This window comes from Gouania willdenowi, chromosome 12 (assembly GCF_900634775.1).
Source record: "Gouania willdenowi chromosome 12, fGouWil2.1, whole genome shotgun sequence".
Lineage (NCBI taxonomy): Eukaryota > Metazoa > Chordata > Actinopteri > Blenniiformes > Gobiesocidae > Gouania > Gouania willdenowi.
Genome location: NC_041055.1, coordinates 2,754,955 through 2,776,725, shown reverse-complemented (window position 1 = coordinate 2,776,725; position 21,771 = coordinate 2,754,955). Strand labels below are relative to the sequence as shown.

The window sequence follows — 21,771 nt, the reverse complement described above, 5'->3', positions numbered from 1 at the left end:
CCCTCCTTTGTATGTATATTTAAAAGATCGCTCTGAGTCCTTGCGGAAAAACAAACAAAAAGTGTTCCCTCCTTTGGCTCCAATAGCTTAGTGACAGCGCCTGCACAGTAGATCTCCTATTGCTTTATTGTCTCTGCCTCATTTAAAGCCAAAACAGTTCCAAATGGGACTTTAGGAGTTTGGTTTTTTGAGCCAAATTAGTGAAGCCACTGACTCGCCGCTCAGGCCCGGTGCTTCTGCCATGTGTTGTCTGGTGTTTGTGACTGTAAGCCGTGCACGGGTCCAGGCGAGACAGAACTTTAGTTTGTTTGTTTGTTTGTTTTGAAGCGAGTTTCTGTCGAAGCGGAGCTGTCTTCAGTTCCTTCATGTCGGCAGAAACACACGAACAGCCAATCAGCTAACAGACGGGTGTACCCAGCGTGCAGAAACAGCCTATCATATCTCTGGACGTCACCAATAACAGGGAAACAGCCAATCATTCAGCAGCTGTGGAGCTGGGTTGCCATGTTGGTATGTTTCCAAGTGAGTAGCGTGCAGTGAGTTTAGACTGTGCAGTGAGAAGCCGTGAGGAGAGTAGAGGCAGCCGCTATGTAGCGGAAACTGGTACCGGTAGTATCGTAATCCACGGTAGTACCGTCGTGTAAAATTTCTGGTATAGTAGAAACCATTACAATTTGGTACCACAGGGTACCGTGGGTATCATGGGTATCGTGCAACTATACCAAGGATTTCCTTCTTTAAAATGACTATATACTATCATTTTGCTGACTTTATGGATGGACCCCAAAAATCTCTCCCCTTTATTCCCCCTTATAGATGGTCCTGTCTCCACATGACTGTTCTTCAATGTTCATGTCTGTGTTCAACCACCTTCAGCTACAGTGAGGGTCCCTGCTCTCTGGGACCTTTATTTTAGGGGTCTCGCGCTGAAAGGTTTGAGAACCACTGATCTACAGAAGCCGTTTAACAATTAACAAAAAAACCTTGTGATGAAAAGGAGCTTTCTGTTTTTCAAACTATATTAATGTCAGGCTCCTCTTTCAGGTAAGGAGTAAAAGATGAACAGATGAGTGTGTTTGATTCACCACTCTCTGCAGGCGCAGACGTTCCACTCCTGCTGCTGGGCTGAGCAGACGAGTATGTGCTCTTCACCACCGGGAACCTCTGCAGCAGCATGTGGACACAATCCAAGGAATTGTGGGAAATAAAGAGGGGAATCAGCAGCTTCTCTTTCTCAGAACAATCCCTCTTCTTGATGGTGAGGAATCGCTTTGATCCACGTCTGAAAGAGGAAACAGAACAACAACAAAAAAAAACAGATCGGATCAAACGAGAGTACAAGAACTTAAAAAATCAGTGATATATTCCTTTTTTTTTTTTTTTTTACAACATTTTCCCAAACCAATACCCTCATTAAATCTAAATCTATAATCACTCTACTTTTGAAACAATTACAGCTGCCACTTTGATATCTTTTTTATTAGATAAAATCAGTGTATGCCTCAGGGATCAATAAATCTAACACTTTTTTTAAATTAGTCATTGATGAACCACAGTTTACCATCTGACCTGTCACAGCGTTTATTAAATTTAGCTGTATCATTTTAATTTTGTTTACTTATTTTAATTTTAAATATATGTATGCTGTGTTTAATTTTCATTCTGTGTATTTTATTTTTTACTTTCAATTTATTTACTCAATTTTGTTCATTTTATTTGTACGTGAATACATGCATATATCTATGAGTAAGTGTAAGTCTATATATATATATTTGCGTACTTTCTAAACTTGTGTGACCCCCTTTTTTTCTCTCTTTCTTTTTCTGTTTAATCTTATGGGTATCCAATATCTAATGATTTGCTTGACTATTTGTTTAACACTATTGTTGCTATTATTCCTTCTATTACTATATTTTCTTTTTGGTTTATCCTTGATCTTATTGTTTCTTTTTTGCTGTTTTTATGCATGTAATTACTGTACCAAATGTTAAAATCTTTGTTAATTGAGTGCCAAAAATGTGTAGCAAAAATAAATAAATAAAAAGAGACAGCAAAATAATAATTAAAACAGGACAAAAAAATATTGTATCAAATAAATAATGCATAACCAGTGGGAATTTTCAGTGTGTATGAATGTATTTACCCTTGACTCTTAGAAATGAAACCCAGATCCCGAGCGATGTGATGAATAAACGCTCGTTCAGTGCCAGAGTAGCACGATGGAAACTCCATCTCTGTTCAGAGAAATAAAACATGTCAACATCTCACACAAACTATGGACATAATCTCCACATTTTTAAAGGTCTGCTACCTTTCTCGTCACTGCAGCTGAACCTCTCCAAAGCCATAGTCACTCCGAGCTCCACCATTTCATCCACGAGGATTTCTTTCATCGGACGGCTTTGTGCGTCTGAAGACATGATGCACTGCAACAAAACAGCATCATAAACACACTCAGACACCGAAAACACGTGGCACTGGAGGTCACCGGTATTCCTCACCTGAAAATATACAATAACCAAAAATACACAAAACTAAAATGACAGAAAACTACACAATAACCACAAGAATGACAGAAGACTACACACAAAAAACACAATGACAGAAAATTATACAAAATAACAACAAAAATATGCAAAATGACTCTAAAATAAAAACACACACAAGAATGATAGAAAAATACACTCCAAAAACAGCCAAAACAACAACAAAAATACCAAAAATAACAGATAAGTAAACAAAATGATAACACAACACAAACTGTGAGAAAATCATACAAAATGACAACAAAAAATACCCAAAATGACACAACAGTGTAAAAAATACAGAAAAAAAACAACAAAAATGACAGAAAACGACAGAACATAACAACAAAAACATACAAATTGACTCCAAAATCATACAAAGCAAGACCAAAACCACAAAACAGTAATAATAATTTTTAAATAAAACACAAGAATTATAGAAAAATACACACCAAAAAACAGACAAAACAACAGAAATACCAAAACTAACAGAAAAGTAAACAAAATGATAACATAACACACATATTGTGAGGGAAAAATATACAAAATGACAACAAAAAATACACAAAAAGACAGAAAAGATGACAACAAAAGAACTGACAAATGTACAAAATGACAAACTACACCAAATGACTCCAAAAACGTATTAAACAACAACAAAAATACACAAAATGACAGAACGTAAATGAAATTATGAGAAAATACGCCAAATTATACAAAATACTAATGCTCAGATTGGTCATTATTCTAAATGTTGACATGAATGTTGATAATGTGACCATCAGATCAGATATACGTTTAGTGATAAAAGTTGTCCATACCTACCTGCTCTAAAATGTTGTTTTAATTAGTAAATACTAAAGATTTTCTTACAGCTAATAGCAGGTGCAGAAAATGGCGGCAGAAACAGCTATTAGCTTAAATATCAGCTTAAAATATGAAATACCTTCAGCTGTTGGAGGAGGTCAGAGTTGATGTTTTTGAAGGCACAGGAACTCAGAAAAACAAGAAAAGCTCCAAGTAATGAAGCAGACTAAAGATAAAACGAGGTTCGGTTCACTTTGGTCGAGTTTGTGTCGGTTAAAGTAAAAAGTGTCCGTCAAACTACTGCTAGGTTCACTTTACCGCCCCCTACCGGAAGAGGAAAAAACTACTGGTTACTAAATTATTGCCACAGGATATCAAAATCATCTATTAAAATGTAATTAATTATTATGGAATATATATTTTATATTCTCCCTGATGTGAATGTATTACTATTATTATTATTATTATTAATAATAATAATAATAATAATAATAATAATAATAATAATAATAATAATAATAATAATAACAATAATAATAACTACAATATTTATTATCATTAAATAATTATTAAAGATCTAATTAACTGTTATGTATAATATTTTTATATTCTCCCTGAGGTAAATGTATTATTATTATTATTATTAGGAATTTTGTAAAATTTGGAATAATAATGACTGCAATAATTACACTTTTTATTATAGTAATTATTAAAAATGGATATATTCTCCCTAAGGTAAATGTATTATTAGTATTGCTATTATTAATTTAGTAATAGTTGGAATAATAATGATTGTAATAATTACGGTAAAAAATTATGTAAGATTGATTATTGTTAAAGATTAAAAATTCTCCCTGAGGCAAATTAATTATTATTACTACTACTACTATTATTTTGTAATAGTTGGAATAATAATGATTGGAATAATATCTATTATCGTTAAAGATTAAAATAACTCATAAAAATATTTTTATATTCTCCCTGAGGTAAATTAATTACTACTACTACTATTTTCATTATTATTATTATTAATAATAATAATAATTTTTAATGTTTTATATATTAAAATGATTGTTAAAGAGTGAAGATTCAATTAATTATTATAGGAAATATTTTTTATATTCTTTCTGAGGTAAATTAATTATCATTATTATTATTATTATTATAACAATTTTGTAATAGTTGGAATATTATTGTAATAATTACAATATTTATTTTTGTATAGCAATAAAAACTGAGATGACACAAACCTAGTAAATGTGAATTGAAAGCTATTAGTCACATACTAAGCTTAAAACAATATACATTTATCAACATCTCTCAAAAATAAATGTATAGATGAACATTAACGTTACTACAGAAAATTATTGCATTATTAGTTACCTAATAAGCTAAAGACAAAAATAAATGCATTAATATTTCATCATTAACATTAACATTAATACCTTAAACCATGTGTCAAACCCAAGGACAGGGGGCCAAATCTGGCCCTTTAGAGGATTACAATCAGCCTGCCTGCGTAAAAATACTGGGATTCAGTTGTAGATATCTCAGCCTTTCCAAATACATAAATTAAATTATTATCCACTATATTTGCTCGGGCGCACAGTTTTTTCCTTACGCTTTTACCACCTGAGGTGAATAGTTGAAAAATAAATCTTTATCTTTTCCAAAATCCTGCAATTTTATTATGATTCAAATTGAATAAAAATTGGTCACAAACTCAAGGAAATTGAAAAAATTTTATATTTTCTGTAACTTCCATTAGTTTACATATATTTATAGGGCAGAGTAATGTTAAAATTCCTTATTTTTCCACTTAAAATTTGCGTCCCACTTGAGATCAAACTGGTCCGTATTTGGCCTAAATAAACTAAAATATGTTTGAATCCCCTGCCTTAAACCAATAAGACAAGTATTTTCCCTTTTATTTTTAATAACCAGCATGTTTGGAATGAAGCTGTGGTGCTATTGTTTCAGGTTTGTGTGTGTGTGTGTGTGCGCGTGTGTGTATCAATCTTATTCCAACATTATAAACAACCCAGTTGCAGGTTTAAAACATTTATTTATTATTTATTACAAAAAATGAAATAAACAAACACTTTAAAATCAACAGAGAGGGGATGTGATCCTGGATATTTACGAGGCACGGGAATGTTAAAAAAGCAACGTGTGTTTGAATCCTCAAGGACGAAGGATCCAGTCTGTGTGCGTGAGCGTCAGTAGTCGAAACACTTCATGATGGCCTCTCTGTCGAATTTAAAGTTCATGAAGGTGTTGGAGGAGAGCGGGAGGTCGTTGCTGTGCTGACCGTCTGCAGCGTCTGCAGCGTCTGTGAAAAAAGAAGCTTCTTTCACAACAATCATGGTTGCTCTGGAAAAAGCAGCTTAAAGCCCTCCTAGACATAGCCACAGCATCTTTGATTGTAATTTATTGAAACTGGATCTATAATCTGTGTACCCTTCATTCTTTGGTTATTCCGTTTGAAAACTACTTGGATATTTATAGGGAAACTATGGACGAGAGCTTCATGTTTTAATCTCACCACAGAGTGGACCCACACACGGGGGCGGACTTTTACTCCGACAAAAAAAGGAGCAACACATAAGTCACATTACTGACCAACTGGTGATTTCAAATGTTATTAATACATAAATAAATCAAAAAGAAAAAGGATGTTATGAAAAGCATGCACATGATATGTGATTAAAGGAACCAGAGGTGGTGTAATGAATCTACTGGTGCTCCTCGTTTCTTGTGATCAACTTCAGCGTGTGTTGACGGCTGCCATTAGTGGCTAGCGGTATTATAACGTGCAAAATAAATATTTTTACTGCCCTCAGAAAAAAGCTGTGCAATTGTTTTTGCAAAAGTGTCAAATGGAAGTGTTTCTTACCCTTCCTTAGGGAGAGCTGGTGATAGTCACAATAATGCAATAAAATAAATGCATTTATTTAATTGCATTAACAAAACATGCATTGCTGTCTTAAAAAGATTGCACTTCTTGTAGTGTTGATCTTTGACAGCATGTGCTGACAAAGAAAAAAAAAGAAGTTCTAACATCTATTGTTCCTCACACCAGTCTCACAGTCGATAGTCAGTCACCAGTTTATTTGGATACTATTACACTATTTACAAGCTAAAACATCCACAGAAATCTGCTTAAATAAATCCTAAACAGTTCTAATGTGTGTGGAGACCTGGTCCAGGACCGGACAAAGTTGAAAAACTTATGTTTCATCCCTCCCTTGTTATTCCACATTTTGTAAAAAGTCAGCTCAAAACGGGACAGTTGAATTTTTCTTGTCAGGTGACATCACATAGCGTAGCATCCTATAAGAATGTGAGCTCCTCCCTCTCAGACTACCTCACAGCTAAAACAAACACATATATATATATATATATATCGCCTTGTTTCTCCTTTGACATGAGTCAACCTGTTTGTGACCCAATGTGACGCAGCAATTGGACAAGACAGTGGACTACCATTTTTAATGGACGACACCTGTGATCAGTAGTGGAAAGGAGGAGGAGAAAGCAACGTAGCAGCTCTGGTGAGTGTTTGAAACAGCTGAAAGACTCTGCTGCTGCTGCTGCTGCTGCTGCTGCTGCTGCTGATAAACACACCCTGAAGCAGCTTTGGTCGGACTCACAATCACAATAGTCGCTTAAATATCCATGTGTTTTACTGTAATGTGCATTTTTTGGCTGAAAACAATAAGAATGTGTGGATAGCAAAAGAAAATTGCTATGGTAATCAGCTGTGTGGAGTCTGCGTCTATAGACACGCCCACTCATGCATATGCATGAACAGCCTGTTTTTAGAAGTGCTATTAAACTGACTTTTCAGAGGCTAAAACTTTGGAAAACAGGCGGGTTTGGGAAAATAAACCTGAAATACGGTTGTTGAGGTTCTTATAACAAAAGGAGATGAGTGAAAAATAGCATTAAACTGTACCTTTATGTCAGTAAAACAAAATAACCCAACCGTTGATTTGTTGTTTTGTTTTGGTTTTAAAATGGAATAACCAAAGAATGAACGGTAAACAAATTGGTCTGTTGCATCGATCCTGACATTTCCCTGATCCACAGACGTTCGTCTCTGTAGAAAGTCGGTCAGTAATCCTCGTTAAGTTAGGTTGACAAAAAAGAAAAAGAAATGACTGATATATGTATATACGTAGTCAAACTGTAATAACTACATGTTAAAATATATTTGTAACATGTCAAAATTGTTTTCCAAAGACTACGATTACAGTAACCAGCATTTTTCCCATTTAAAAAGAAATTGCAATGACTTTTTTATCCTCAAAAAGTCAATTACAATTACGCTTTCAATGACTTAAGTTCAATTACAATTAATCACAATTACTGAGCCTGAAATAAATAACCTAATAAAAGTTAACCTTCCTCTTGTGTTAGCTTTCTGTTAGCATCTCTAATGCTAACAGGTCCTGAATCAGATGTAAAACACACTAAAAACAACTATCTATCATCTAATTTATTTCTTATCTATTGATTACCTTGTTAGGCTTCCTAATCAATGAAAATATAAGTTTTAATGTTTTTGGTGTGTGTCTGAGCCTTTTTTGTGATACTATACCCCTAGATTTCATTTATTTATTTAATAAATGGTCAAATGTGGGAAAGCTTGATATGGAACATATTTTAATATGTATTAACTACATATGTGTAGAGCTGTACATAGGACTGTAACACGGTTCCCCAGTTTTGCATTAAATTGAAATTGTTAGTTTTTTTGCTTTTTTTTTTTAAACTTTATATTGACAACTTATAATTGATAGTTTTTTATAGAATTTTCATGACAATCAACTACAAAGTCAATTACAATTTCATTACGACAACAGCAGCAACAGATTTTTAAAAAATTACAATTACGCCATAATTGTAATTAATTATCAATTATATTTGACCCCAACCCTGGAAGGCACGTTGACATGCAGCGGTGTAACTGCAGTGTGTGTGTGTGTGTGTGTGTGTGTGTGTGTGTGTGTCTAACCTCTGTCGAAGGCGTCCTGTAGTCTTCGTGGGTGGAGCTTCCTGTCTTCTTTCTGTAACAAACAGCATCATTAACAACTAAAAGAACTATTTACCATCATTTATACTGAAGTAACTTTCAAAAATTTTAATAATATCAGAATCACAAGTACTTAATAATAATATCAAGCTTTCCCTTTAACTAAAGTTGTTTTCCAGTGGACTTCCCACTGGTTTCGTACGTACCTGTTGGTTCCTGGGGTTCTGGTTCCTATCAGAACCTGGATCCTGGTTTTTCTTACCACTGCCTTTCAAACTTGATTTCTACAATAAATAAAAACAAGAATCAGAACATTTTCCTTTGTTTTTCTTTATCTTGCTTATTTTGGCTTGTTTATATACAGGTGCTGGTCATATAATTAGAATATCATGAAAAAGTTGATTTATTTCAGTAATTCCATTTAAAAAGTGAAACTTATATATAATATTTATTTATTTTTATTTATTCAGTTCATTTCCGACATGGTTGCAACCACAGAAATTCACTTTGACATTCAGAGCAAAATCACATCATCGTTTTTTTTTTTTTTTTGTATTGTTCGATGAAGAGTTGACTTAGGACCTGTATACGTGTAGGAATATCCTCCGTGTTTTCTCCTTAAATCTTGTCAGATTTACGGATTGTTGTGTCTCTGCGTCAAGGCTATTCCAGAGGTTCATGGCTCTATACACAGTACTATGTTTCCCAACGTTCGATTTGACCCTGTCTGGTCTAAACACATTATTATGTCTGAAGTCGTAGGAATTTTGATTGTATGTGAACCATTTTTGTATTTGATGTGGTAGTTTTTTAAATGAAGCCCTAAATGCGTGTATTTGTGTGTTGTAGTGTATTATTTCTTGCAGTTTTAGGTATTTTGCCTTCTCAAATAATTCGTTTGTGTGCGCGTTGTGTGGTGCTTTATGTAAAATTCTTATAGCTTTTTTTTGTTGTTTAAATAGTGGTTCAAGATACGTTTTGTAGTTATTACCCCATATTTCGGAGCAGTAATTTAAGTGCGAGGCTATGAGTGAAGAATAGATTGTTTTAAGTGATTTGGTTTGTAGAATTTGTTGAAGCTTCCATAGGATGTAACTGCTTTTGGCAACTTTGTTTTTAACTATTTGTACATGTTTTTTCTAGGTCAGCTTGTCGTCCATCCACACTCCTAGTACCCTATATTCTTTTACTTGTTCTATTATTTCCATGTTCATTTTCAGGCTTATATCTCCTTTTATTTTTCTCTTTCCAAAATTGAAGAATTTTGTTTTGCTGACGTTTAGGGCTAGTTTATTTACATCTAACCATGTCTGAATTTTTGATAGTTCTTCATTTGTTGACTCTATTAAAGTTTTAATGTCTTTACCTGAGCATAGGATGGTTGTATCGTCTGCAAACAACGTTAGCTTGAGGCAATTTGAGACTTTGAAAATGTTGTTTATGTATAAAATGAACAGTTTTGATCCTAAAATTGAACCCTGTGGCACACCACATTGTATGGTTTGGCATATTGATGTGTGTTCTTCAAAGTCAACATATTGTCACCTATTTGTCATATAGCTTTTAATCCATTTTAAGGCGTTGTGCTTTATTCCGTAATTTTGAAGTTTTTCTTCTAGAATATCATGATTAATTGTGTCAAAGGCTTTTTTTTAGGTCCAGAAAAATTCCGAATACAAATAGTTTTTTTTCTAATGCTTCTCTTATATTCTCCGTGGTATCAATTATAGCCATTGCTGTTGAACGTCCTTTTCTAAACCCATATTGTCCTTCATGTAGTATATTATTGTCTTCTATAAATTTGTCGAGTCTTTTCATTCATATATTCATATTCATTCATTTCACACAGACTGATATATTTCAAGTGTTTATGATTTTAATGTTGATGATTATAACTGACAACTAATGAAAATCCCAAATTCAGTATCTCAGAAAATTAGAATATTACTTGAAACCGATACAAAAAAAAGATTTCTAGAAATGTTGGCCATCTGAAAAGTATGAAGATGAAAACAATCAATACTTAGTCGAGGCTCTTTTTGCCTGAATTACTGCAGCAATGGGCGTGGCATGGAGTGGATCAGTCTGTGGCACTGCTCAGGTGTTATGAGAGCCCAGGTTGCTCTGATAGTGGCCTTCAGCTCTTCTGCATTGTTGGGTCTGGTGTCTCACATCTTCCTCTTCACAATACCTCATAGATGTTCTATGGGGTTAAGGTCAGGCCAGTTTGCTGACCAATCAAAAACAGGGATACCATGGTCCTTAAACCAGGTACTGGTAGCTTTGGCACTGTGTGCAGGCGCTAAGTCCTGTTGGAAAATGAAATCTGCATCTCCATAAAGTTGGTCATCAGCAGGAAGCATGAAGTGCTCTAAAACTTCCTGGTAGACGGCTGCGTTGACCTTGGACCTAAGGAAACACAGTGGACCAACACCAGCACATGACATGGCACCCCAAACCATCACTGATTGTGGAAACTTTACACTCCACCTTAAGCAACGTGGATTCTGTTCCTTTCCTCTCTTCCTCCAGACACTGGGTCCTTGATCTCCAAAGGACATGCTAAATGTACTTTGATCAGAGAACATCACTTTGGACCACTCAGCAGCAGTCCAGTCCTTTTTGTCTTTAGCCCAGATGAGACGCTTCTGACGCTGTCTCTAGTTCAAGAGTGGTTTGACACAAGGAATGTGACAGCTGAAACCATGTCTTACATACGTCTGTACGTGGTGGTTCTTGAAGCTCTGACTCCAGCTACAGTCCACTCCATGAATCTCCTCCACATTTTGAATGGGTTTAGTTTCACAATCCTCTCCAGGGGGCGTGGTTATTCCAATTGGTTGTTAATTTTTTTCTACCACATCTTTTCCTTCCCTTCACCTCTCTAATAATGTGTTTGGACACAGAGCTCTGTGAACAGCCAGCCTCTTTAGCCATGACCTTTTGTGTCTTGTCCTCCTTGTTCAAGGTGTCAATGGTCGTCTTTTGGAAAACTGTCATGTCAGCAGTTTTCCCCATGATTGTGTAGACCTACAGAACTAGACTGGAGAACATTTAAAGGCCTTTGGAGGTGTTTTGAGTGATGAGAGTAGAGCACCAGGTGTTTTCAATATTGAACCTCTCCACAATATTCTAATTTTCTGAGATACTCAATTTGGGATTCTCATTAGTAATCAGTTATAATCATTAACATTAAAATAAATAAACACTTGAAATATGTCAGTCTGTGTGAAATGAATGTATATAATATAGAAGTTTCACTTTATGAATGGAATTACTGAAATAAATCAAATTTTTCATGATATTCTCATTTTATGACCAGCACCTGTATATATATATATTTAAATTGTATTGTATTATTTGTATAATATTATACAATATACAATGAATCTATGTCACAGCAGATACAGCAACATCATATACAGTAGTCTTTGTGTTGCCTGAATAAAAATAAATAAATTAAAAAAGTAACTGAGCTGCAACCGAGACCAGAGAACATTGTTTATCCTCTGTGAGGAACAATAAAAGGCATGCATATTAAAAAACACATTAAAAAAATACAGTAAGATATAGATCAGAATAGATCAGGGCTGTCAAACTCATTTTAGTTCAGGGGCCAAATACAACCCAGTTTGAGTTTAAAGGGGACATATCATGGTTTTAAATCCTTCCTTTTTACATATAAATCATACAGTTGTGGTCTATATAAAGCAGAACTGCACTGCTTGGGTCTGAATTCCTCATTATTAAAGCTCCACCCCTTTTCTGATGTGCTTCTGAGAGCAACTCGTTTTGGTGCTGTCTCTTTAAATACAAATGAGACACTCCATACCCCGCCCCCTCTTCAGGTGACACTCAGTTCAACTCCACCCTGCTCGGCCATTTTTGTAGTTTGATAGAAGAGATACGGCTATGTAGCGGCGCATAAACTTTTTATTCACACGTTATTTACAAAATGTCAACAACAGAAGACTTGTCCATCCAGCCTGACATGTTCAAGCCAGAGTCTGACCCAGCGGAGCGAGTTGAAAATGAAGATGATGAACCTGCAGAACCCTAACAAGTGAGCTAACGCAAGCACCGAGCTAACGCTAGCACCGAGCTAACGCTAGCGCCAAGCTAATGTCACGAAATGCATTTTAATACAGTCTTTTCAAAGACAAAAACGGCAAAATGAAATGACTAATGAAAACTTTAGACTTAAATTAAATCACGTAGGCCATATCATCAAGGATCTAAAACGAGCACACAGCGCTAACATATGAAGACGGTGCAACTGCTAATGCTAACAAAACAATGACAGGGACGTCTTATCATCACACTTTTTAGCGTTATTTACAGTTTACCGAAGTGCTCTGTTCGTCGTCTCCAAAGATAGAAGGAATTGAACCCTCAATCAGACAAAGTCTTTCTGTAAATCCTTCTTTATACTGGTGGAGGTTGATGAAGCAGTCATCATTGAAGTGCTTCGCGCACACAAAAATGACCTTACCCACAGATGTGGTACATTTCTATAAAAATAAAACTCAACCAGACACTTTGAAAAGGTTCTGATGCTGGGAGACGGTGTAATGAAGCGTGTGGGTTACTACATCCAACAACCAAACATTTTGACTTATCCTCTCGTAACTTCGGCATCCTTGAGCTTGGACTACAAAATAAAAGTGAGAAATAAAAATGGTGGATTGCTCGAAGTGTTGGACCTGGAGTTGATGTACTAATTTGGCAGTTCCGCTGTAAATACTGTGATGTAATAGTTCAAAAAACGTAATAGAGAATAGAAAAATCGAAACAGATTGAAAAATATGAGCAAAACAGAATATAAAGATATCTACGGAGCACCTGAAGAGACTAAATTGATTTTTCCTGTACTTCTAAGCACGCTAAATATACAACAAAATGCATTTAAGGGCTAAAAAAGTGGATTTAGCATGATATGTCCCCTTTAAGTGGGCCACAAGTTTTAGGTGGAAAAAGAGCAAATTCATACGTTAATGTGCCCTGGTTTGTACTTCCACATGTAAATTATATATGAAAGTATGTGGGTATATTAGTCGCTGCAGGATCTTCACTTAAATTCCCCTGATTTTGGGAATTTAGGGAAATTTCATGGAATATTTTGAGAAAGATTTGCCTGATTTTGGGAAAAAGTGAGTTCTTTCAACAATTTGAAATTAAAAATGACTGCCATCATCTGATATATGAAGTGGAAAACTGAGCTCTGCCACTATTGTGGATTTTAATTTAATGTTTATATTTGAACAGGCTGAGATATCTAAAACGGAATTTCATGTTTTTTTCCTAATCATTTTTTCTTTCTATAACGGGCCGAATTTGATGCTCTTAAGGGCCGGATTTTGCCCTCGGGCCTTGAGTTTGATACGATTGGAATAGATTTATGTCGCTCTCATATGTATTCAGAAGGCATGCTGCAGTTAGTTTTAGAACATCACTTGTGTATGTTTTGTGTCATGATTTTTCTTGTCCTTTTGTGTATTTTTCCTGCAGATTTTTGTGTTTTTGGAGATACAATGTCTATTTTTCCTAATTTGTGTATTTTTGTGAATTATTGCCTTTATTGTTTTGGCTGTTGACATTCGTATAGACATATTTTTGAGTATTTTTCTGCAAATTTTTGTGTTTTTGGAGTTACAATGTCTATTTTTGTTGTTTGTGTATTTTTATTGTATTTTTGTTGTTGTTTTAAGTGTTTTTGGGGTCATTTTGTGGTTTTACTTTGGGGGCTGCACAAAATTAGATTAAGGGCCACATGTGGGCCCTGGACCGCCAGTTTCCTATGTCTACACTGAAAACTGACTCTGACCTGCAGCAGCTCCTGCTGGTTCTTCTGCTTATTGTGTTTCCAGCTGTCTCCCAGCAACACTTCTGCACTGGTGAGGGGGCGGGACCTGGACCTGCAGAGGGAGGAAAGCAAAGCGTTAGAACAGCTGAGAGACAAAATAACTCAGCCAATCAAAGCCTCCGTGTTTCCCACCAAACGACATCAGACGTCCGGGACGGAGTGTTGGTGTTCGCTGAGTCATCCTCAGAGTCTGGAGACTCTCCTCTCAGTCTGCTGATGCGCTCACGCAGAGGTCTGTGCATGGAGAATACACATGGAACAGTCAGTCATGTGACCCTCAGGTCAGATACAATCAGTAGGGTTGGGGTCAATTACATTTTTCAATTACAATTATCCATGTTCATATACAAGTCAATTATGATTATGTTGACCAGCATTTTTACAGTTAAAATTACAATTATCATTTAGCCCTGAAAGTCAATTACAATTATGTTTTCAATTAAAATTAATCACATTACTGAGCCTTTAATAAATAACCCCATATAACTTAACCTACCTCTTGTGTTAGCTTTCTGTTAGCATCTCTAATGATAACGGGTCAGTTTTGACCCATGTCTTAAATCAGCTGTAAATTGCACTATAAAACATGATCTATAATCCAATTAGTTTCTTATCTCTTGGTTACCTTATTAGGCTTCCTAATCAATGAAAGTAATATTTTTGGTGTGGGCGTCTGAGCCATTTTTCTATCAGTAAACCCCTTAATTTAATTTTATGGTGACACTTTATTGAAGTTGTATACATAAAGGCTGACCATACATTGTGATTAAAGGGGCAGTATTAGAAAAAAATCATTTTATGATGTTTTGCTACAGTGATAAACATCCTTTAGCCTCATTCAGAGGGACAAAGTGTAAAAAGTTCTGTTTCATCCCTCTCTTGTTATTCCACATTTTGTAAAAAGCCAGCTCTAAATGGGAAAGTTTAATTTTTCTCGCGTTGTGACGTCACATCATGGAAACTCCTCCTCCTGACAATCCTAGCTCCTCCTACCCTATATAAAAATGTGAACTCCTCCCCCTCAAACTACCTCACAGGTCAAACAAACATAGTAAAGGCAGGTTGCTATAACCGTTAACATCACAGTTATTATCTTCACCGAAGAGTGCTCACAATCAGTTTCACTTTTAGTAGCCGTTATACCACCTTGTATCGCTTTTATGGGATGATCTGACGTGTTTGTGACCCAATGCGATGCAGTGGTCGGACAAAACAATGGACTATAGTCTTAAATGGACTAATCATGTGGTCAGACGAGTAAGGAGAAGGAAGACTGACAATGATTTACTGCTGCTGTGTCTTAACGCCCACTCGTGCATATGCATGAAGGCTCAAAAAATGACCTGTTTTTAGGAGGCTCTGAAAATGACTTTTCAGAAGCTAAAACTCCAGAAAACAGGTGAGTTTGGGAAAATAAACCTCAAATACTATGTTGTTGGGAAACAAATGAAGATGTGTGAAAAATAGCATGATACTGGTGCTTTAAGTGTCGTTTGTTACCCTAACCCCACTAGATTCCTCCACTAAACATAAAAAAGCCAACATAGCTCCAAAGGTGTCATAATTTACCAAACAACACTTAATGACAACCTTCATGACACCTTATTCATGCTAATGACAGTGTAATGTCAGCCTTATGTATAAAACTAAGTAAAGTGTTAGCATTTTTTTATTTAAATGTTAAAATGATCCTGTAGAAAAACTGACAGTAGGAAAAAAACATCTTAATAATTATTAACTACATATGTGTAAACCATAGAACTGTAACATGGTTCCCCAGGTTAGTGCTTAATTAAATTGCAATTGACAATTTTTATATAATTTCCATGCCAACAGATTTTTTTCAAATACAATGAGAATTATAATTGTTATTTATTATTAATTACGTGATTACAATTATAATTGAGCCCAACCCTGGCTGTGGACGCAGCGTGGCTCACCTGATGAAGGGAATGGCCATGAAGAAGCGGTTTGGAGCCAATCCCAGTTTGGATTTGGGAGTCATGTCGTTTCTGTGGTTGGGAAGTTTCTCAATGGGAAACCATTCGATGTTCTACACACACACATACACAACAGAGCGTTTAACACACTAGCATTCACACACACACACATCGTCTGAATGACAACACAACAGGAAAAAAGCTATGAAACTAAAATGTGCAGGGCAGCGTTTGAAAAGATTATTTTGAGTCAGCAACGTTAAAAGACGCACAAAACGAGAACAAAATGATTCAAGAACAGGACACAAAACTACTGTAAAAAAACAAAACACACAAACGCTGTGTGGATGGTTCTCTACCCTGATTTCCTTCCTAGTTTTGGGGTAGAACTTGGTGTCTCTGGACACTCCTGTGATGATGTAGAGCCGCACCACCTGGTCCGTGATCTTCTGCTCAATGTATAAGTTTTTACAGATTCGGTTCTTGATGTCGAAGCCCGTTTCCTCCATCACCTGCCAACACCAGCACACGTTGCAAATGTTGCAGAGTCAGCAAACAGACTCCTTATGAGGGGTGTAGGAAAAAAACTGATATCGCAATGTACATCGTACTGTTTAGTATCGGATACATCGTAAAGTGCTGCACGATGATAATCACGATTATTTTGATCAATATTGTAATCACGGTTATAATCACAAATATTTATCATATTAGGTGAAAAAATCTGTACTTTTATTGGACTACTTTTAAACAAACAATATGTGTACAATTTACAGTGCAAAATTAAGCTTTAAAATGAAATCATAATAATAATTAAAAAACAAATACTCCAATAATTTAAAATGTACCAAAGGCTAACAGAATAAATATACTATTACAGAGTGCAGAGCTCATACTATAAATGTAAATATTGCCGATCAGGTTAATTTAATGTTGGCAACCAAAATCGTGATCACGATTAAAATATGATTAATTGTGCAGCCCTAATGTCGTATAGTGACATGAAAATCGCGAATCGTATGGTCAGATTTATGGCTACGTACACCCCTACTCCTTATGAAGCGTGGGGCTCACCTCCCGCACCGCACAGTCGTACGGAGCTTCGTCCTCGTTCACTTTTCCCTTAGGGAATCCCCAACCGGACTTGGCCAGGTAACCCTGAACCAGCAGCACCTGCAGAACCACAACACAGTACCTCTGGGACAGGGACAAGCAACACGGGACTGGAGACATTTTGTGTATTTTTCCATCATTCTGGGCCTGTACTATGAAGCTGGATAAGTATATCCTGATATCTCTCCATTAGCTTCACTCACCAAACATTCTCTGTCACAGAGCAGCTGTACTACGAAGCAGGATAGAAATACGTTCACTTAAGACAGGTGATGTCAGCATGGCTACGTGCACGCTCATACAAAAGGGGTGGAGCTTGCTACGTCAGACCAAAACATGGAGAAACCGTGCAGAGCTATTTACGTCACCATGAGGAATAATTCATTAAAAATGTGAAGAATTAAAATCTATGATTCAGACCAAAACCAACAATGTTGATGCAGAAAAAGCAAAAAGAAAAGCAGGCAGAGAACTGATGACTGTTAATGCTTAAATTAGTGAGATTATACAATATAAAATCATGGGAGAACAAAAGGACACTGATTAGTTTCAATCTATTACAGCACAGGCATATATATATATATATATATATATATATATATATATATATATATATATATATATATACATACATACATACTTATCCTACCATGGTGATTTACCCCAGTAAGAAGTTAACCAGCGTCGTAGTACAGGACACATGGAATAAATCCTGGAAGTTAAGGGCCCATGTTACGCTAAATTAACTTTTCTGTGCTTTAAACATCATAAAGGTCTATTATTCATACACATGATTAAAGTGTTTTTCATTGATTCCATCAATCGTTAATTAGAGGGTGATTTGCTCCTTTCTTACAACAGGGTGAGCGCAAACACCTCGCTACAATTTGATGACACGTTCCCACTTTGATGATGAATTTGACACGGCAATGAGCTGGAGAAGCCACGCCTCCAGGAAGCTCTCTGCCGTGATTTACATGTAAACAGACACGCCCACGAAGGTGAGCATGTCAGCGTCCTTCGTGCAGTGCTATGTATGTAATTTCTACAGTCTATGTATGTACCGGCAAACGCCCCGCCCCCACGCTCTGCAGCATGAGCTCAGCTACGGAGTGGGTGGGAGTAGGGCGGGCCGTCCTCTGGTCAGTGTCCCGTCTATAGACACGCCCACTCATGAATATGCATAAGTAGAAGTAAAATCAGCCTGTTTGTGTAGAGTTGATCAGAAAGTGACTTTTCAGAGGCTAAAACTTTGGAAAACAGGCGAGTTTGGGAAAATAAACCTCAAATATTATGTTTTTAGAATTCTTAGAACAAATAGAGATGAGTGAAAAATAGTATGATATGTGACCTTTAGTGAGATAAGAGGATATCCAGCTTCATAGTACAGGCCCTAAGTGTTTATTTCTTGTTGTTTGTGTGTCACAACGTCATTGTGTCTTTTCTGATTTTCTGCATTTTTCTGTAAATCATTTAGGCTTTTTGGAGTCATTTTGTGTATTTTTGTCTGTTATTTTTTTGTGCACATTTCTTGTGATCTTTTGTTTTTGGAGTCGTTTTGTGTATTTTTCCTGTCCTTCTGGGGCACGCATGTAACCCCCAGACTGCCAGTTTCCCGTGTCTGCTTGATGACTACAACTGTGAGTTACATGTGATCTGGTGATCATGTTATCTGGTGATTGATATGTGATGATTTCACATCATACTATACACTTGACTTTCTTTATTACCAAGAGTGACAGCATTAAAGCCTGAAGTGTCATCAGTTATAATGATCACCAGTTGAACTAATAACACCAATAGTCCGAAGGTTCTGAGAAACTCAATTCTTTTAAACTTTGTTGTAATTTCTCCAAAGTGTGGAACGTTCTCACTCACGTTCTCCATGGATTCGTCCAGAATAATGGCTCCATACGTGGGAACTCCCATCTTATATTCCTTCCACTGCTCCAGGACTTTCTGCACATCTTCTCCATGAGGCAGCAGGAACGGGCAGTGATGGAAGAGTTTACAGCTGTTAAGGCTTCTACACACTTGGAACGATGACCAGATGAAGTGATACACCAACAGGTAAAGAGCTCTCGTACAACAGCGTATTAGGGCCACATTAAAATAAAAAGAAATCTGAGCACAACCAGATTAAAGCAATAATATTATGAGATTAAAGTTGTACATTATGAGATTAAAGCCATATCCCTAAAAAACTCGTAATGGTATAGCGTTCAGAATTCCCAGTTGAGGTGAACACAACTGATAGCCCTGAAGTCGACCACTTCCTGTCACTTCCTCCTTCACAATAAAAGAGGCTCTTTGCACCAAATCAGTCTGGTTCTTGGGTCGGAACAAAAGCAAATCTTAAAATATTATGACTTTAATCTCATATAATTACTGTTATTAAAATAAAACTTTATTCTAATAAAAATACAAATTGAATCTCAAAATATTATGACTTTATTCTCATAAATTACTTTTATTCTTAAATATTATGTCTTTAATCTTATAGTGCCCAGATATTTTACTTTATTTTAATCTGGCTCTGATACGCTGTCGTATTCTCGAGTCAGTTTCATTAAGACTGTTTTTTTCCAGGTTGTGCGAGAGGGTGATGACACACACACACACACACACACACACACACACACACACAGGATATCAGCTCTGGCGAAGTCTCTGATCCCACAGTGAGGGGCTCCAGGGAGGCTGGGCAGACAAAAGTCCAGGTAGAACCAGTGAGCCAGCTCGATCTGGAAACACACGCGGATGGCGTTGTCGCGCTCCTCGCTGGGAATGTGGAGGATGAAGCGGCTGCAAGGCAAGGGAAATTTATTTGTATAGTGCATATGTGTCAAACTCATGGCCCGGGGGCCAAATCCGGTTCTTAGGAGAACCCAATTCGGCCGGCAGAAGAAATTAAAATTGAGAAACATGAATCACTGTGTGAATGAAACTCAACAATATTTGCAAAGGCTCACAGTTTACCCAGTGCCTATGTCTCATGATTGAAGTCATTTTTTTAACTTAAACGAGTAGAAAAAATTCAAAATTCTTAAATGTTCCTCAAATTATGACATCATATTTGCCTTACTTAAATAGAAATCGGTCACAAAATCTAGGAATTGCAAAGTTCAGACCCTGTTGAGACTGATACCTGTCAGTTATTGCTTGGATATTGTTGCTTTCTTACATATTTTGTATTTTATGTATATGTACAAGTGCAAACCAGTGCTCAATAATGTTGAAATTACTCGTTTTCTTGCATAAAATCTGTGGCCCACTTGAGATCAAACAAACTGCTCCACATTTGGGCCCCTGAACTAAAATGAGTTTGACACCCCTGGTATAGAACATTTCATACACAGGACAATTTAATGTGAATTACATGATCAAAAAGTGCAAAAGAAGACATTCAACGGCTTAAAAATCGATAAAAACATTAACATCAGCAGTAAAAACATTAATATCAATAACACATTAAAATCATCAATAAAAACATTAAAATCATCAATAAAACATTAAAATATGCAATAAGAAGATTTAAATCATCAATAAAACATCAAAATATGCAATAAGAACATTAAAATCTTAAATAAGACCATTAAAATCATCAATAAAAACATTAAAATCATCAATAAAATATGCAATAAGAAGATTTAAATCATCAATAAAACATCAAAATATGCAATAAGAACATTAAAATCTTAAATAAGACCATTAAAATCATCAATAAAAACATAAGAATCATCAATAAAACATTCAAATATGCAATAAGAACATTAAAATCATCAATAAGAACATTAAAATCATCAATAAAACATCTAAATATGCAATAAGAATATATAAATCATCAATAAAACATTAAAATATGCAATAAGAGCATTTAAATCATCAATAAAACATTAAAATATGCAATAACAACATTAAAATCATCAATAAGAACATTAAAATCAGCAGTAAAAACATTAAATAAAAAAATAACATGATTAAAAGTCTCCCTCTCAGTCTTTTGCAGTAGAATAAAAGAAAAGCCTTAATGTTGACTTGTTAGTTCCACTTCAACAAACAACAGGAGAGTTTGCATGTTCTCTCTCTCTCTCTGTGTTACACAGTAGAGTGGGATAATAACCGACCTGTCCTGTCATTCTGTTCGCTATTATTCGCTAATGTTCGGTAAGTTTCGGTACCTGCACAGGTCGTCCAGTACGCTGCTCGGTATTTCCGCTCTTTTCGTGTCCATTATGTCTGACAAACATCAAACTCTCAGCAACGGAGCCTCGGAGCCGCCATTGTTAGCAACACAGTCCATGCTGCGTTCACGGACACTGGGACAAACATTCAGCTGCTGCGTCACCAACACTGGGGACAGACACGGTCCGTGCTGCGTTCACGGACACTAAACAGTCATTAAATCCATCACATTGAAGAACGATTTGGTGAAATTTAGCAACATTAATATTAATATTCATAATAATTTATTTTATTTAAAAG

The 21,771-nt window shown here is 35.9% G+C and overlaps 2 protein-coding genes across 4 annotated transcripts in view; both read right to left on the bottom strand.

Annotated features, from left to right (window-relative positions):
- Window positions 1–3,525, bottom strand: part of LOC114473103 (3'-5' RNA helicase YTHDC2-like) — a 41,708-nt gene extending 38,183 nt beyond the window's left edge. The window contains 4 exon segments of the mRNA XM_028462501.1: window positions 1,086–1,282; window positions 2,144–2,234; window positions 2,312–2,426; window positions 3,472–3,525. Coding sequence (XP_028318302.1) covers window positions 1,086–1,282; window positions 2,144–2,234; window positions 2,312–2,420 — 397 coding nt within the window. The 5' untranslated portion in view covers window positions 2,421–2,426; window positions 3,472–3,525.
- Window positions 3,526–5,377: 1,852 nt separating this feature from the next.
- Window positions 5,378–21,602, bottom strand: LOC114473104 (m7GpppN-mRNA hydrolase-like). Of its 3 annotated transcripts, none has more exons than XM_028462502.1 (11): window positions 21,468–21,602; window positions 19,940–20,091; window positions 19,165–19,292; window positions 17,248–17,346; window positions 16,533–16,685; window positions 16,174–16,286; window positions 14,366–14,467; window positions 14,195–14,285; window positions 8,577–8,654; window positions 8,353–8,404; window positions 5,378–5,664 (listed from the first exon to the last, which is right to left on the bottom strand). In XM_028462502.1, exons 1-11 carry the CDS (start codon window positions 21,518–21,520, stop codon window positions 5,552–5,554), a joined length of 1,134 nt encoding a protein of 377 aa, XP_028318303.1. In that variant the 5' UTR covers window positions 21,521–21,602; the 3' UTR covers window positions 5,378–5,551. The 3 variants fall into 3 exon arrangements, with proteins under 3 accessions (XP_028318303.1, XP_028318304.1, XP_028318305.1); XM_028462503.1 differs by having other exon boundaries at window positions 5,378–5,655; XM_028462504.1 differs by lacking the exon at window positions 17,248–17,346.
- Window positions 21,603–21,771: the final 169 nt, after the last annotated feature.

Coding starts and splice junctions, on each gene's coding strand:
- LOC114473104 (XM_028462502.1), bottom strand. CDS start 21,520: ATGGACACGAAAAGAGCGGAAATACCGAGCAGCGTACTGGACGACCTG. Junction 19,293..19,939: donor CAGAGACTTCGCCAGAGCTG/ATATCCTGTGTG, acceptor ACAGCTGTAAAC/TCTTCCATCACTGCCCGTTC. Junction 8,405..8,576: donor AGAACCCCAGGAACCAACAG/GTACGTACGAAA, acceptor TGTTTGTTACAG/AAAGAAGACAGGAAGCTCCA.